General features: G+C 45.8%; 1 protein-coding gene across 7 annotated transcripts in view; it reads right to left on the bottom strand.

The window, feature by feature from the left end:
• ANKS6 (ankyrin repeat and sterile alpha motif domain containing 6) overlaps positions 1-3,821 on the bottom strand; it is a 65,245-nt gene extending 61,424 nt beyond the window's left edge. For all 7 annotated transcript variants that reach the window (XR_004257473.1, XR_004257472.1, XM_032240169.1 and 4 more), the window contains exon 1: positions 3,418-3,821. Coding sequence is in view for 5 of the 7 variants with exons in the window: in XM_032240169.1 (XP_032096060.1) it covers positions 3,418-3,776 (359 nt within the window). In the remaining 2 variants the exon portion in view is untranslated. The remainder of the gene's footprint in view (positions 1-3,417) is intronic.
• Between the last annotated feature and the right edge of the window lie 14,560 nt (positions 3,822-18,381).

The following is an 18,381-nucleotide window of genomic DNA, read 5'->3' on the forward strand; positions in this document are numbered from 1 at the left end:
GTGACCAAGAGCCAAGGAATGTGCGCAGCCTCTAGAAGCTGGAAAAGCAAGAAACTTCTCTTCTAGAATCTCCAGAAGAAATGCAGCCTTGCCAGTACCTCTATTTCAGCCAAGTGAGGCCCATTTGGTACTTCTGGCCTCTAGAACTGTAAGATAGCACATCTGTGTTGTTTTAAACCAAGGGAGTTGCAATTTCTTAAAACAACCATAGAAAACTAATACACCTATGTGCATAGCAATTAGGTAGTACACATCAAGATTACAAATGCGTATGTTCCCCACTTACGGAATTTCTTGCAGATCCACTTCCTCATGTGTGAACTGACATATGTATCAGATTATGCATTGCAGCATGACTGTAACAGCAAGTGACTAGAAACCACCTAAATGACCATCAACAGGGAATTGGTTAAACAAATTATACAAAGAAACACTGTGAGGCTATCCAAAAATGAGGAAGGTTTTTACAGAATATGGAAAGACTGCCAAAGTACCTTAAATGAAAAAAAGCTAGCTACAGAATAATGTGTAGCGTGTAAGAAGGGGGCTGAAGAGAAAAATCAACAACCTTATTTGCTCATATGTTAAAGCAATGGCTCTCAACTGGGGGCTATCATGCCCCCCAGAGGGACATGTGGCAATGTCTGGAAACACTGAGATTATCACAACTTGGTTGCAGGGCGGGTTACTGGCACCTAATGAGGAAAGACTAAGGATGCTACTAAACATCCTACAAAAAAGAATGATCCTGTCCAAATACGCAAGAAACTAAGTGAAGGGTGGGGCCGAGTAGATGGTGGATGGGGTGACAGACTCCACTCTATACCACTACATGTACGTGTGTGTAGTCTTATGTTTAAACCTTATGAATATATTATTCAAAATTAAATGTAAAATGCCCTTAAAGTTTATTATAACATTGCTTTAATTATAAACCTCTTAAAAAAAAAATGCTGGAATTCAGAAGCATTTTTCTATGAAAAACAATGTTTACTCAGCTTAGAGAACTCTCCTCCCCTTCCCACCTGAAGCCTGCCGGTTACTCCTTCATGACTGACCTCACGGGCAGTAAGATGGCTCAAATCTCTCCCATCCTAAAAACCATCTTTAGATCCTAAGCAAGTATCCTGCTTCCCACAAACCCAAGCCCAGTGAAAGGGACATGTGCACTTCCTGTGTATTCAAACTACTCACTCTTCTACCACTGCAATCCCACCTGGACCCCCACCCTCCAGAGAACTCTCCCGCCCAAGCCCCTGATGTGTTAACCTCCTGTGGTCAATCAGTCCTTCTCTTTCCTCTCCCTCTCTGCAGTGACACTGCTGCCAGCACTTGAGATCCTTCCTTAATTCCTGATTATTCCTTTTACTGTCCAATCTTTAAGTGCCTATGTTTCTCTGGGTTCTGCCCTGGTGAAATGGTTAGGAACAGGCAGCTCTGGAGTTAGATTGCACAGGTCCAAAACCTGGCTCTTCTACTTGATAGCTGTGTGGTTTTGGGCAAGCTACTTGACCTCTGTGTCTTGGTAGTAACAGTGCCTACCACATACAGCTGTTGTAAAGGTAAAATGGGTTGCTCCTGGAACAGGGGTTGCATATAGGTGTTCAAAAAATACTAACACAGAAGTTGCAAAAATTATAGCGGTTATTCCCCTCCCTGTATCCAGGCTCTTGGGAATGTGATTTTGCAACTCCTCCCCATCGAGCAGTAAAACCTATCTATTCTCTCAATCTGGGCTGGACTTGTGACTTGCTTTGGCCAAGAGAAAACATAAGAAGAGATCACTATGCTTCCAATCCTAAGGACCCTGCTGCTGACCCATGAACAAGCCTGGGCTAGCCTGCTGGAAGAGTAAAGAGAAGCAGTCCGGGTACCTCCATGGCCACAGCAGACATCCAAGCCAGCCCTCAGCAACAGAGTCACCTAGGTCCCTTACATAGACGTGAGCACGGTGCTGACGAGATGTACGAAGAAGCCAGATGAGACTAGAGCGGCAAAACTGCGCAAAAGAAACACCTGTTGCTTTAAGAAACTCACTGGGTTTCTGGTGGTTGTCTTGAGACAATGGGTGATTGACAGTCATCTACCATGACTAGTATCATTCTTACACTGCACATTCACTTTGGCTAATTCCTTCTACCCCAAAGTTCCCATTGTCATCAGTATGCCAGTAACTGCCTGAATCCTTAGGCCCAGACTCTCCTTTGCCCTCCAGACTCTCATCTCCAGGTGCCCGTTGGAAAGCTCTTCTTCTTCAGAGTGGAGAGGGGTGCACAGACTCTTACTTGAAGTGTGCTTGAAGGTCGGGCTCATTCCCAAACCTGGGCTTTCTGTGTGCTCTAGCGCAGGGCATTCACTGCCATCATGCCCAGTCATCCAAGCCAGATCCTTGCTGTCTCCCTTAACCCCTCCCCAAGGGCCAGTCATCAACTCCCTGAATATACTTCCTGAATATATCACAAAGATCACTCCCTGATTTACTCCCTGAATATATCAAACTCATCTGGGTGCCCTCCTGACACTGTCTCCATTCTGGTCTATGCCACCATCACCTGTCACTCAGACCGCAGCAAACTCCACCTAACTAGCCTTTTTGATTCTAGCTTAACTCTCTATTGTCCCACTTCAAGGAAAGTAATTTTTCCAAAACATAAATTTGATCATCACGCATTCTGCCTAGAACCTTCCATGGCTTCCTATTACCCTAGGACAGCTAGTGTTTCTCAGCCCCACCCCCACCGCCACCCCCAACCCACCGCCCACTACCTGGCATGTGCCTTCTCTCCAGGGAGGACTAGTACATCATTCTACCAGTCCTACCAGCTTGTGCACCTAAGCCTTTGCATGGGCCTCCCCTCATGCCCTTCCCACATCCCACTTGTTCTGTCCTGGCTAATTCTTAGGCATCCGCAGGTCTCCACGTGGATATCAACATCATTTCTACCAGATACCTTCCCCCATGGCTCCAGAGCTACTCAAACCTGTGCGGTCAAGCCCGTTCCTTTGCCTGGCCTGCCACCACTGCCCTGGGTGGGGACTCTGCCTGGGTCTCGCAGGATCCTCAACGCCAAGCCAGGGAGGGAAGGCAGGTTGTGAGGAAACCCTTGCTGCAGTAAGAAATAAATTAAATCTCTAAGGTTCTGAGTCTCTACGATTCCATTCGCAGTCTCCAGATTCTATTCTGAAAGGCCACAGTTTCTAAGAATCTGATTTTATGTTAATTCAAAAGTATTTCCACGTCTGCGCTCAAAGTTTACCAAAAACTACTCAAAGTTTACCGTTCCAACTCTAAGGAGTCCTTAACTCTTTACCTCCCGGGGCATCTGGCCGCCGGGGAGATCCGGCTGCCGGGGACCGCGTCCCGGGCCAGCGCCTAGCACCACTCTGGTCCGGGTCCCCCGGGCCCCGCCGCCTCACCTGGCCGCCTGCATGAGCGCGCTCCAGCCGTAGTGGTTACGGCTGTTGACCGAGGCGCCGCGGCGCAGCAGGAAGCGCACCAGCGTTTCGTGGCCCCCGGCCGCCGCGAACTGCAGCGCGGTGTTGCCCGCCTCGTCCGAGCAGTCCACAGGCACCGGAGCGCCGACCGTAACCGCTGTTGAGGCCCCGGACCCGGCCGCCTCGGCCCCCGCTGGCTCCGCCCCCGCCTCCGGCTCCGCGCCGCGCTCGGCTGGCTCCGCCGCCCCCGGTTCCAGCAGCCGCCGCGCGGTCTCCGTGTCGCCCTGGTCACACGCGCGCAGCAGCAGCTGAAAGGCCGGGGGCAGCCCGCCTTCGCCCATCGCCGCCGCCACGCGCGGCCCGCGCCCGTCCGCCCTGCCCGCCGCGCCGGCTCCGCCCCCGGATACTGCCCGCCGGCGCCCCCTTCCGGCCACCCCGCGCGCCGGGCGCCTACTGTGTGCCGGGCCCGCGCGGGAGCCGGGGCCGCGCGCCTACTGTGTGCCGGGTGCGTCAAAGCCGGGGCCGCGCACCTCCTGCGCCAGCGTTCGGGGGTCCAGGGAAGCTCAGAGGAGCGCCCGCCCCAGGCCCGCGTGTCCCCTTCTGCTTCTTCGGCGTCCGCTCGCCTCACTGTCCCGGGGCTCCAAAGTCTTCCTGCCAGGGCAAAGGTAGGAGCGGCGGCCCCAGCCCCTCTGCACGCTGCGGCCAGGGCCCTGCGCCCGAGTCTGAGCTGCATGGGCCTTGACTTGAACAGCGGACTCCGCTGACCCCTCCGCAGCCCCTGGCACTGAACCTCAGCTCCTTGAGCAGGAAGCGGTTGAATTAAGGAAAGAACGAGTTGTTTCCTCACAGTGTCCTGCGGTGCCCTTAATGCCACTCCTTCGTCTGGGCCGGGCTGCTGGGGCCACTAGCGCCTCCTGTCCCTTCTCTCTCTCTTTTATTTCAACTTTTATTATAAATTAAAGGGTACACGTGCAGGTTTGTTACACGGGTAAATTGCGTGACGCTGAGGCTTGGGGTCCCAGCGATCCCATCTTCCAGGCAGTAAGCATAATACCCCCCAAGTGGGTTTTCAGCCCGCAGTCCCCTCCATCCCTCCCTCGTCTAGTGATCCCCAGCGTTTATTGTTCCCATCTTTGTGTCCATGTGTACTCAATGTTTAGCTCCCACTTATAAGTGAGAACATGCAGTATTTGGTTTTCTGTTCTTGTTAGGTCGCTTAGCATAATGACCTCCAGCTGCATCCAAGCTGCTGCAAAGGACATGATTTCATTCTTTCTCATGGCTGCATAGTATTCCATAGTTTTCCATCGTATATATGCACCACATTTCTTTCCTTCCTTCCCTTCCCTCCCACCCCTATTTCCCTCCCTCCCTTCCTTCCTTCCTTCTTCCTTCCTTCTTTTTTTGACAGGGTCTTGCTCTGTCACCCAAGCTGGAGTGCAATGGTGCAATCTCTGCCCACTGCAGCCTCTGCCTCCCAGGCTCAAGCAATCCTCCCACCACAGCCTCCTGAGTAGCTGGGACTATAGGTGCTTGCCACCATACCCGGCTAATTTTTTTGTGTTTTGGGTTGAGACACGGTTTCACCATGTTGCCCAGCTGGTCTCGAGCTCCTGAGCTCATTACCTGCCCACTGCAGCCTCCCAAAGTGCTGGGCTTACAGGTGTAAGCCATCATGTCTGGCTCTGTACCACATTTTCTTTGTCCAGTCTACTGTTGATGGGCACTTAGATTGAGTCCATATCCGTGCTATTGTAAACAGCACTGCAATGAACATAGAGGTGTCTTTTTTGATAGAATGAATTATTTCTCTTTTGGTATATACCTGGTAGTAGGATTGCTGGGTCAAATAGTAGTTATATTTCATGTTCTTTGAGAAATCTCCAGACTGCTTTCCACAGTGGCTGAACTAGTTTGCATTCCCACCAACAGTGTATGAGTATTCCCTTTTCTCCACAGCCTTACCAGCATCTATTGTTTTTTGACTTTGTAATAATTGACATTCTGACCAGTGTAGATGATATCTCCTTGTGGTTTTGATTTGCATTTCTCTGATGATTAATGATGTTGAGCATTTTTTCATATGTTTGTTGGCCTGCCTCTATGTCTTCTTTTGAGAAGTGTGTGTTCATGTCCTTTGCATAGACACAATGAACAAAGAAAACTTCAGGCCAATATTACTAATAAGCGTAGCTGCAAAAATCTTCAGTGAAGTATTACAAACAGAATCCAGCAGCACATCCAAATGTTAATTCACCATGATCTAGTAGGCTTTATTTCCGGGATGCAAGATTGGCTCAACATATGCAAATCAATTAATGTGATTCACCATGTAAACAAAATCAAAAATAAAAACTATATGATCATCTCAATAAACTCAGAAAAGGCCTTCAATAAAATCCAGCATTCCTTTATAATGAAAACCCTCAAAACAGATTAGGCATTGAAGAAACATACCTCAAAATAATAGCAGCCATCTATGACACAGCCAGCATCACATTACACGGGCAAAAGCTGGAACCATTCCCCTTGAGAACCGGACGAAGATTCTCAGCACTCGCATTCAACATAGTACTGGAAGTCCTAGCCAGACAACCAGGTAAGAGAAAGAAATAAAAGGCATTCAAATAGGAAAAGAAAAAGTCGAACTCTCTCTCTCTTCACCTATAGTATGAATCTATACACAGAAAACCCTAGAGCCTTTGCCAACAGGCTCCTGGAAATGATAAACAAATTCAGTGACGTTTCAGGACAGCAAATCAATGTATAAAAAGCAGTAGCATTTTGATTCGCCAATGACATTCTAGCTAAGAACGAAATTAAGAACACAGTCTCATTTACAATGCCCAAAAGAAAACGAAATGCCTTCTCTCTCTTTATCAGCGGTCCTTGAAGTGTGTCCTACACTGTAGCAGCACCAGCACCAGCAGTGACTCTGTTACAAATGCAGATTTTTCTGGCCCTACCCCAGATCTACTGAATCAGAAATTCTGGGTGTGGATTCAGTCAGCTGTATTTTAACAAGCCCTCTGGGTGATTCTGATGCATGCTAAAGTTGGAGACCCACTGTCTGATCTTCATGGCAGGCCTGCCAGCCAGGGGGGATGGCCCAGGTGATCATCCCCAGGTTACAGAGGAGGCAACTAAGGCACAAAGAGGTTGTGTCTTGCCAAAGTCTCCACAACTATTCTGCAGGAGAGCTGTGAGTAGGACTCAGGTCTTCTGACATCGAGTCCAACTCTCCTTCCATTCTCAACGAATATGTATTGAGTGCCTGCTATGTCCAGACACTGTTGTAGTTGCTGGAAAAGCTGCAGGATTTAGTACAAGGTTCTTCTGTAGCTCACACATCCCATGAGAGCCTGAGAACCAGTTCTGGAGGCCCCACAGCCAGGAACAATGACCCAAATATCATGCAGTAGATACACGCTGTAGCAAGACGGGGTTGGTTCCGGCCCTTTTTGGTATTACTGGCTTCAGATTCAGAGGCTGAGGCAGGAGTGCCTGATTGGCCGAGCCTGGGTCATGTGTGCTGCTTGACAATAAGGGAGGTTGGGAAAGTGAGTTTCTGGCATTTTTGGCATCTATAATAGTGGGAGGTAGTTTCTGTCCCAGAAGGTAGGGGACTCCCAAATGTAGGAAGGGGATTCAGATGCTGGGCCGTCAAAAAAGATAACAAATGTCTGTTATGAAATATTCCCTCTGGACACCCTTTTTCTTTTGGGGAGCCTTTCTCCACTACTCACAGTCTGTGAACGTCAGTGGTTTATCACATATCATGATTGGCCTCAGCCCAGGACTTTTTTTTTTTTTTTTTTTTAATGGAGTCTCACTTTGTCTCCCAGGCTGGAGTTCAGTGGTGCAATCTTGGCTCACCACAACCTCTGCCTCCTGGGTTCAAGTGATTCTCTGCCTTAGCCTCCTGAGTAGCTGGGATTACAGGCACCCACCACTACGCTTGGCTAATTTTTGTATTTTTAGTAGAGACGGGGTTTCACCTTGCCCAGGCTGGCTTTGAACTCCTGACCTCAAGTGATCCTCCTGCCTCAGCTTCCCAAAGTGCTGAGATTACAGGCATGAGCCACTGTGCCCGGCTCAGCCCAGGATTTTTCTTGAGAATGAGGTCGTCAGCTAACAGGATGTCAGGATGTTATAAGCCAAACTGGTGTGCACTCTGCCACCACTTGAAGATAGCCTGCCTAAAGTGAAATCACCTCAGAAGAAGCAGAACCAAGTGATACAGAGAGATTAAGTTGGAAAATCACTCCCCACATTGTTTTTGGTGAGGTTTATTTTGAGCAGCATTGTCGTCACTCGCATTCCAAGCCTTAACAAATGTATGATTTACATTTTTTTGTAAATGAATGGGTTCATCCTATGCAGGCTATTCTGAATCTTGCTTTTTTCTTTTTCCACTAACGAATGGGCACCTTTCCATGTAGATGAATACAGACTGCTGTATTTTTTAAAATGATTGTGTGAAATACTGTTCAGCAGATGTACCATAATTTATTTAATCATTTTACTTATTTATTTTATTTTTATTTTTTGAAATGGAGTCTCAGTCTGTCATCCAGGCTGGAGTGTAGTGGCGCGATCTTGGCTCACTGCAAATTCTGCCTCCTGATTTCAAGTGATTCTCCTCCCTCAGTTTCCTGAGTAGCTGAGATCACAGGGACCCGCCACCATGCCCAGCTAATTTTTGTATTTTTAGTGGAGATGGGGTTTCGCTGCTGGAACAGTAGTGGTATGTGCTGAAAAAAAAAAAAAAAAAAGAAAACAAAAGAAAAAGAGATGAGGTTTTGCCATGTTGGCCAGGCTGGTCTCAAATTCTTGATCTCAAGTGATGTACCTGCTTTGGCCTCCCAGAGTGCTGGGATTACAGGCATGAACCACTGCACCCAGCCCGTTTAATCATCTTAGAATAAGGCACAGTTGAGGCCAGGTGCCATGCTTCATGCCTGTAATCCCAGCACTTTGGGAGGTTGACCGGATGGATTGCTTGAGGCCAGGAGTTTGAGACCAGCCTGGCCAACATGGTGAAATCCCGTCTCTAATATAAAAACAAGAACCAAACAAAAAAACTCCGAGTGTGACAGCACATGCCTGTAATGCCAGCTACCTAGGAAGCTGGCACGAGAATGGCTTGAACCTGAGAGGCAGAGGTTACAGTGAGCCAAGATCACATTGCACTCCAGCCTGGGTGACAGAGCAAGACTCTCAAACAAACAAACAGAACCAAGGCACAGTTAGCTTGCTTCCAGTCTTCTGCTCTTATAAAAATACTGCATTGGACAGCATTTGAAGCAGCAGTCCCACCAAGAAACAGATGGCACACTTGGCTGAGGAGCTGGGGAATGCTTACTAAAGGACCATTTACAGAAGCGTAGGCAGGACTTACTAAGTACCACAAGGGATGGTGCAGTACTCCAGGGCTGGTAATAGTAGAGAGCTGTTACCACCCCAGGCCAGAAGGGGAAAAGGGGAGAGCAGATACCGGAATTCTGCAAGAGAGAAAACTGCAGAGACCTACCTGATAGGAGCTACAGCCTTTGGTAAAGGGACAGAGCCAACCCACAGCAACTCAGTAGGGAGCTCTTCTCAGAGGAACCTAAACCTCTGACCTCACTCTCCTCCTACCCTCTGATCTCCTGCCAGTGCTCCTCATTAGTAAACCCTACTGGAAGCTAGATGCTTGGAGCTGCTGATGTAGTTCATGCAGTCAGTCTCCTAGGGCACAGAACAGGGTGAAGAGAAACAGCAGGGGCAAATGGACAATGTCTAGCCCCTTGCTGCTACACCTGTGGTTCTTGGACCAGCAGCATTGGCATCACCAGGGAGCTTGTTAGAAATGTGGCATCTTGGGCCCACCCCAGACCTACTTAACCAGAACTGGCATTTCAACAGGATCTCCAGGTGACTCACCATACATTGAAGTTTGTGAAGCACAGATCCAGCACATCTTTCTATGCAAGTGTAACTATAGCCTTATTATTTATGAATTCTCTTCCAGCCTTTTTTTCCCCCATTGATCCCTCTGCTGGTTTGGATCCTCTAAGAATCAGATGGCTAGATTTTTTTTTCTGGAAAAAATACCTACAAAGGATAAAGAGTATAATCCCAGCATTTTGGGAGGCCAAGGTGGGTGGATCACTTGAGGTCAAGAGTTCGAGACCAGCCTGACCAACATGGTAAAACCCCGTCTCACTAAAAATCCAAAAAAAAAATTAGCCAGACGTGGTGCCATGCACCTGAAATCCCAGCTACTCAGTAAGCCGAGGTATTTGAATTGCTGAAATCTGGGAGGCAGAGGTTGTAGTGAGTGCAGAGATCACGCCACTGCACTCTAGCCTGGGCGACAAAGTGAAATTCTGTCTCAAAAAAAAAAAAAAAAAAAAAAAAGGGAAAGAGGAAAGAAGAGGGAAAAGGATGGAGAGCCCTCAGACCATGATGCAACATGGTCTTCTTTCTCTGACACCTGAGAAAGGAGAGTGGGAAGTGAGGAGGCTTGGGTAAGAGCTTCAGACTGCAGTGTAGTTCTGGGAAGTCTCGGCCAGGCAGATGGGGGATTTCCAAGCACAGGTTGTGTCCTACATCATGTGGATGTGGCCAGGTTCTGGTACCACACCATGCTTGGTCACTGACTGGGAGTAGCCAGAGGATACCACAAAGGATCCAACAGCATAGCCACTGGGAGCTTGCAGTCAACTGTTCCCCTGAAAGGTCCTGAAGGGTGATCTGGGCAATGCACCTCATTGCCAACACAGTTCTATTCAACCAACTTTTTTAAATTAAAATTTTTGCTTACTTTTGAATTTTTTAGACACAGTGTCTTTCTTTATCACCCAGGCTGGAGTGTAGAGGCTGTTCACAGACGTGGTCATGGTGCACTGCAGCTTCCCACTCCTGGGCTCCAGTGATCTTTCTGCTTCAGCCTCCTGAGTAGCTGGGACTATAGGTGTGTGCCACTGTACCAGCCTCAGCTAGCATTTACTAATTACCTTCTATGTGCTAGGCATTATGTGTGTTGAATGCTAGGAACATGGCCTCATGGCTCCCAGGGAATCCCGCATGATTGCAGAATGGGGTGTCTGTGAATTTTCATCATCAATTCAAAGGAAGATATCACAGTTTGGAGGATGCCGCTGACAGCTTCATGGGAGAGCTTGGCTATAAGTTGGGCAGAAATAATGGGTGGGGTCTAGGTAGTTGTAGGAAAAAGGAGGAAACATATGGGAAGGAGAGAGCAGGGGGATAGAAAGACTAGAGGCTGATGCAGTGGATTAGGCAGGAGGGAAGGAAGGCTTTGAAGTAAAATAATCTGTGAAGAGTACAATATTTACTTTAAATGTCTAACTTTTTTCCCCCCAACACAGTAATTATTGTTTTAAAGAATTCTGATGTTGTAGAAATATAGAATGCAAACTCCTTGAGATCAATGGCTTTGGACATTATTTACCTTAAATCCTCAGAATCTAGCACACTGGCTCCCAAAAAATGATATGTGATCAATAAATATTTGTTGAAAAAAAATGAATAAATGGAACGGAAGTGAAAGGACCACAGAATCTCACCCATCAGAATTAAATATAATATAGTTAGTGGTTTAGTAACTATTCCTTTAGATTTTTTCCCCTTTCATATGTTAACATATATTCTTTTAGAAAAATAGGATCATACTATTCATATAACTCCACGACCTGCTCTTCACCTCTTTACCATGCATCTTGAACACGTGTATGTTAAATGCCTACAATGAAGTCATGCTTGTAAATAGCACTATGCTATATTATGGTACTGTAGGGATGTGCAGTATTTTATGATCTGTTGATGGAAATTCGGGTTGTTTCCGACTTTTTGCTTTTATATACAATACTGCCATAAGCTTCCTTGTATGCATATCTTTTAAGCACTTACGAGTCTATTTTTGTTGGATTGATTCCTAGATGTGGAACTTCAAAATCAACAAGATGTTAATATGAACATTTCTAATAAATGTTGCCTAATTGATTTCCAAAAAGTTATACTAGTTTGCATTCCTGCCAACAGTGGATGAGAATGTGTTTTTTCACATCCTTGCCAACACTGGAATTAACATTTTTCATTTTTGCCAGTCTGATAGGTGAAAAATTATTTCAGGGCAGGTTTATTTTGCATGTATTTTAGAGAGTGAGCATATTTTCATACACTTATAACCCATTTATATCCTTTTGGGTGGAACTGTCTATTCAAATCCTGTGACCATTTTTATTTCTGTTTGTTGTCTTTATTTTCCTGTTGATTCACATACTGGGTAAATATCATCTGCAAATATCTCTTTCTGACTTACCTTTTGTTTCTGAACTTTGTATTATTTTGGAAGCTTTACAGAATTCAAAAATTTTTATACAGTCACATTTAGAAATATTTTCCATATGGTTTCAGGCTTTTCTCATTCAATACTTTTATTATTAAATTCCTTCCTTCCTTCCCTTTCCTTCTCCTTCCTTCCCTTCTTGCTTCCTTGCTTCTCTTTCCCTCCCCTCCCCTCCCCTCCCCTCCCCTCCCCTCCCTTCCCTTCCTCTTCCTTCCTCTCCCTTCCTCTCCCCTCCCTTCCTTTTTCTCTTATTTACTGTGGCATCTTTAGATCATTTGGAATTCATTTTAATGTAAAGTGTGATGTTGGGACTTGATTTTTTTCCAAATGATTATCAAGTAGTCCCAGTTATTGCTTGAATTAGTCACATGTTCCCCACTAATATTTGAAATACCACATTTACCATAGATCATATTAAACTCTAAAAGGAATGTAATAACCCCTATGAAGAGGACTAATATGACAAATTAAAAGCTCCTTCTAGAGAAATTGACTTGTTGGTGAGCAGCCGATGACATAACATGGTACAGTTAGTGAACCAATAAGCCCTCTAAACATAGCAACAAACCCAAGGGCTTTACCTCTGTGAAAAAGATGCTGTAGTTTCAACGAGCTCCCAGGTGGAACCAATGCTTCTGGTCTAAATACCACACTTCACGCAGCAAGGTGCTGGACATCTTCCATTTGCCTCGCTGTTCCTCTCTCCAGTCTGTTTTGTGCCCTGGGAGGGTGACTGTGTAGACTGTATCACTTCATCCTCCCAACAACCCTACTCAGGTGGTGCTGTCATTCTATCACCATTCAATAGATGAGCAAATTGAGCCCAGAGAGGTAAAGGTAACTTATCACACTTCAGTCCGTGACGGGGCTGGGTTGAGCTCAGGCCAGTGGGCTCCAAGGTTGTGTTACCCACTAAGCTAAGCTGCCTTTGGGTCTGATTGCATCCTGCCCAACGGTGAGTAGTGTGGTGGGAAATCCTGGACTGGGAGTCAGGAGACCCAGATACAAATCCTTGCTCTGCCACTTGCATATGTGTAACCTCAGGTAAGTTGCTTCACTTCTCTTGAGCCTACGTTTTCTCATCTGTCAATTGCCAGGTTGTCATAGGGTTGTGAGACATAGCGAACTCCAAGTTTCTCTTCAAAGAGTCAGTATGTCAATATGCTCAGTTCTTTGTCCTCCATTTTAAAGTTTAACTTCCTTGTAGTTTCAGTAAACAACCTTTTCCACCAGTTCTAATCAGTAGTTCGCATCTGTTTTCCCGGTTCCCTGCTTTGTCCTCACTCATCCTGGTCACCTGCTCCGGTCACCTGCTCTAACCTAGGTCATCCCTGGCTACCTGCTCTGACCTGCCTGTAACCTTCCCTTCTGCCAAACTACCCACCTCACCAAACTACCCACCCCGCCACTCTGGCTCATACCTCTGCTCTCTTTAAAATAGCCAATCAGTATTAGTCTAGAGCGTGCAGTCTAATCCTAGCCAATAGAGGAGCAACACAGAAGTAGGGGCAACCTCCGTCAGGAATAAGTACCCCTTTCACTCCCTTGTCCAGGTGTGTGCTTACCACTGTTCCATCTGTGAGCCACACCCTTCTATAGCAGTAAATTGCCTTCAGAATTACATCTCATGTAAAATAGAATTAACCTTTCTGGGGCAAAGATGGCCACACAGACACAGGTTGGATATCACTCTGTACGACATGTGGTCAGGTTTTAAATACTTGGTGCTTAGATTTACATGCTTGTCCTTTTGGCAAAGCTTTTCATACCACCAGATTTTGACAGTGTAACCCCAGGGTCTCAACACTCCTCAAATATCACACTAGGTAAAAGTATTGAAATGCCACTGTTAAGAATGTCCCCTTCTCATGTCCAGTGTTTATATTTACTACAAATACTAGGTCTCTAAGACCTGGGCTTCTGTACTGTGTAGCATCCCTAAGACCATGACAAAAACGAGCGTGAGAATCAGTGGGTCTTGGACAGGAACCTGGAATTTACCTTTTTCTATCTATGTGGTTTACATGAAAAACATCTGAAAGCCAGAAATGGAAGTAATTTGCACAAGGTTGCCCAGCTAACAAGAGTGGCGCTACAACTCAAAGCTAGGTCCATGGTGCTGCATGAATTTGGATCAGTGTGGGGAAAAGGAATGTCTTAACTTGTGAGACATGATTGGAAACAGAGCAAAAGGGAAACGGGAAGCTAATTAAACATCTCCAGAACCCTGTTATTTGACTGGCACTGAAGTAAACAAAGGAAGGAGGGAAAAGAGGAAGCTTCAGGGGATGGCAGTATAGTCACCAACTATGGAACAGTTACAGGATAACAGATCTGTGGTAGCCGCAATGGAGGTAATCTTTATTAACCAAATTCCATCTACCTAGAAGTATGTCAAGCAATTTAATGCATCATCTTATTTAATCCTTACGACTTTGCAATGAGGTAATAATAATAATTAATAATGACTACCATTTTTTGAGCATCTTTTACATATAGGGTGAACACTGTGCTAAGCGTATCATAAACAGTATCTGATTTTATTTATACAACATGATTATGAGATTGGGACTGTTGTTATCCACAATAGAAGGAGGAGAATATTGAGACTTAGAGAAAACAGCATTTCTTCGATCATGCAACTGGTAAATAGAAGAAATAAATTAAAATCTGCATCATTTTATCAAAGAACCTAATCTTTTAAATGCATCACTATTCTGGCTCTCAAGTACAGATTGCTTAAAAATGAACACAAAAGCATTATTTATCAATACTCATGGTCTTTTATTTTCCTCAAAAATAATCAGATCCAAAATAAAAGTATTTTGCAAAAAAAAAAAAGAAGTAAATTGCCTTGCTGAGGAAATTTGTATTCGAGTGCTATTTGTTTTGCGGCACTGAAAATTTTACTTATAACGGGGTGAAATGAGAAACTACACGACAAAGTCCAGCAGTTTACAGCACACAGTGCTCAGTAAACAACAGCTTTTTTCTATTACCTGGGGCTTGAGCCCATGTCTGGTAAGGCCGAGTTCTATTGCTGTTTTCTCTGCATCTGAACCTCTATTGAGAAGCGTTCCAATTTGGCAAGCTGATCCAAGACATTATGAATTGTAATCCTTGTCTGTTTTCTAATCTGACCGTAGATCTTAAATGTGCTGGGTGTCTGAACAGAGGCCAAACGGCTCAGGTCCAGGCCTACCTATCACACCCGCCTTCTGGCACCAACCAGCAGACTATTCTGTGTGGGAAGCAGGAGAGGCCCTGAGCACTGTGGGCGGAGCTACTTCCCTTGAGCCTAATATTAGCAGCAGGTTGTCCTGAGTGGGAATTGCTGCATGGTTCATCCCAAAACCCCTCCCCTCCTGGAACCTGGGGGAGATTTCCTCTGGGGATACCAGTAGCCAGAGGCTGTGTGATAAAGACAACAGCAAGTTAGATTCTACCTCTCCCTGAGCCACCAAGTTCAAGGTCCTCTCCCCTCACTGAATCTCAGACTCCGCATTTGTCAAATGAGAGAATTGGACCAGATTTGTGCTTTTTAAACTTTCTGGGTTTCTTGTCTCCTTGAGAATATTTGATAAAAAAGCTTTGGACCAACTTCCCATGGTAAAACAACAACAAAAATATCGCTTACACTCTATCCTCTTTTATTTATTTATTTATTTATTTATTTTTTGAGACGGAGTCTTGCTCTGTCACCAGGCTGGAGTGCAGTGGCATGATTTTGGCTCACTGCAACCTCTGCCTCCTGGGTTCAGGCAATTCTCTGCCTCAGCCTCCCAAGTAGCTGGGATTATAGGTGCCTGCCAACATACCCAGCTAGTTTTTGTATTTTTAGTAGAGACAGGGTTTCACCATCTTGGGCAGGCTGGTCTTGAACTCCTGACCTTGTGATCCACCCACTTCCGCCTCCCAAAATGCTAGGACTACCAGCGTGAGTCGCCATGCCCGGCCACTCTGTCCTTCTATAGGGGCTGCAGAACGATTGTTTTCCTTGAGCTAGACACCAGCAGAGGGAGTTCTGGATTAATTTAAGATATGGTTTGAAATCTCTGCTATCACTTTTGCATTCAGATAGCTGTGTAAGCATTACTTCATCAGAGAAGCTTTCCAAAACCCCTAAACTAGATCAAGTTCTATTCTTAGCCCTTTTAGTGCCCTGTAATTCTTCTTCAAAATGCTTTACACAATTCTAATTATCTTTTGAATATTTGTCTACTCCATTAGACTTACTTCGTCCCTGGCAGCTCAAAGCTCCCACAGCATGATCTGAGGAACAAAGTGGCAGCTTCGTGGCCTTTTTTGGTTGTTGTTTAATAGAAACAGGATCTCACTCTGTCACCCAGGCTGCAGCGCAGTGGCGCAATCATAGCTCGCTGTAACCCTGAATTCCTGGGCTCACACAATCCTTCTGCTTCAGCCTCCTGAGTACCTGGCACTATAGGCATGTGCCACCATGCCTGGCTAATTTTGAAATTTTTCTGTAGAGATGGGGGTCTTGCTATCTTGACCAGTCTAGTTTCAAGTGATCCTCCTACCTCTGCCTGGGATTACAGGTGGGAACTATCATGTATAGCCTTCATGGCTTTTGCACCTAGCCTCGGAGGTCACAGAGCCATCACAAGGTGAGCCAGGTGAGAGTTTGCTATTCAAGGACTCCAAAGAGTATAGCAGAGGGTGGGCCTCCAGGAGTCAGTGGGATAGCCTGGTGTCTATTGACCTCATCGCATCTCCATCTCCTCATCGAGCAAACACATGAGCACGTACCATGTGTTTGACACTGTGCCAAGCTCTAGGATCATTAGGTGACCACAGCTTATACTTTAATCCCTTACATTCTTTCTGTTGTAAGGCCAGGGTGTAAATTAAACACAGCCCAATGTACTAAGTGCTATAACAAAATGTGATGATGGGTACGGATTGGATTGTATACCCCCCAAAAACACTTTGAAGACCTAAGCCCCAGACCCTGTGAAGGTGACCTTTTTTGAAAATAGAGTCTTTAGAGATGTAATCAAGTTAAAATGAGGTCATTAGAGTGGGCCCTCAACCGATATAATTGCCCTCTGTAGGAGAAGAGTAGAAGAAACAGAGATCCACACACACTGGGAGAAAGCCATATGACGACAGAGGCAGAGATCACAGTGACAGGTCCACAAGCCAAGGAATGTTGGAGATTGTCAGGCACACCAAAAACTAAGAGAAAGGCTGGAACAGTTCTCCCCTGAGCCTTCAGAGGGAGCATGGCCCCACTGACACTTTCATGTCAGGCTTCTAGTGTCCAATACTGTGGGAGAACAAATATCTGCTGTTTTAAGGAGCCCAGTTTCTGGTATATTGTTATAGCAGCCCAAGGAACTAATAGATATGGTCAGTTTGATGTGTTAACTTCACTGGGCTATCATCCCCAATCGTTCCATTGAACACTGGTCTTGTTGTTGATGTGAAGATATTCCGTAGATGTGATTAACATCTATAATCACTTGACTTTGGGTAAAGGAGAATATCAGAGCAGGCCTGATTCAATCAATTGCAATCCCTTTAGAGCAGAACGAGGTTGCCCTGAAAAATCAGAAATTCTGCTTGTGAACTGCAGCTTCAGCTAATGCCAAGGAGTTCCAACCTGCCCTTCCTGATGGCCCACCCTGCAGATTTTAGATTCACCTAACCAGCCCCCATGATTGCAAGCCAGTTATTTGTAATAACTTAATATATGGCTCAGTTTATCTAATGGGACTCTGATTAATACACAAAGGGTTGATTTTGAAATCTATTTTCCTAAGAGACTGTGGAGTAGATGAAGCCTTCAGAGAGGGAGCTTTCGGGCAGGATATTGAAGCAAGGGTAAAGATTGCCAGGTACGGAAGGGCATTTCAAGTAGAGGGAGCAGCATGTGCAGAAACCTAGAAAGGTGCCTTGCTTTCCTCCTCCCCCAGTGGCTGGAGATAGGAGTTATAGAGTTTATCCTGATTACTGAGTTTTTTTGTCCTCCATTATATTTTGCCCCTAGGAGACAGCCTTATCCCTCACTCCAGTCTTGGCGCTGCTAAATATTTCCAGCACCCTAGCAGCTCCCTCATTCCCTCAGTCCCTTCAAAGGAATCTTCTCGCCAAGGCCAGGGGTATTTAACAGAGATGGATGGCCTGGGATGTGTGATTATATGATGTCTGTGTATGCTTGTTTTTCAGAGGGGCTAGTTCATTCCTTTGATCAGTTTCTTGGAGGTGTCTGGGAAGTGGGGAATAAGAAACACAGCTGTGGACGAGTGGCGAGCCAGGCAAGGGTTTGCTATTCAAGGGCTCCAAAGAGAATGGCAGAGGGTGGGTCTGCAGTAGACAGTGGGAGAGCCTGGCGTCTGTTGACCTCATCGCAGCTCCATCTCATCTGTAAAAGGGAACTCATAATCCTAGTTGATGTTTGTTTTATTGGACTGTGTAAAGATCGATGAGATAATGGCAGCAGAATTCATAGCATCCTGCAGGGTGCATTCCGCTAACGCTTAGTAAGCGCCTGCGGTATGCCAGGCGCTAAGGGTTTTACCACCATCACCTCCTTAATAATGCACCATAGCCCAAGAAGGAAGGTG

Source organism: Sapajus apella, unplaced genomic scaffold (genome assembly GCF_009761245.1).
Source record: "Sapajus apella isolate SASKATOON/1434 unplaced genomic scaffold, GSC_monkey_1.0 scaffold46, whole genome shotgun sequence".
In the NCBI taxonomy this organism is placed as follows: Eukaryota; Metazoa; Chordata; class Mammalia; order Primates; family Cebidae; genus Sapajus; species Sapajus apella.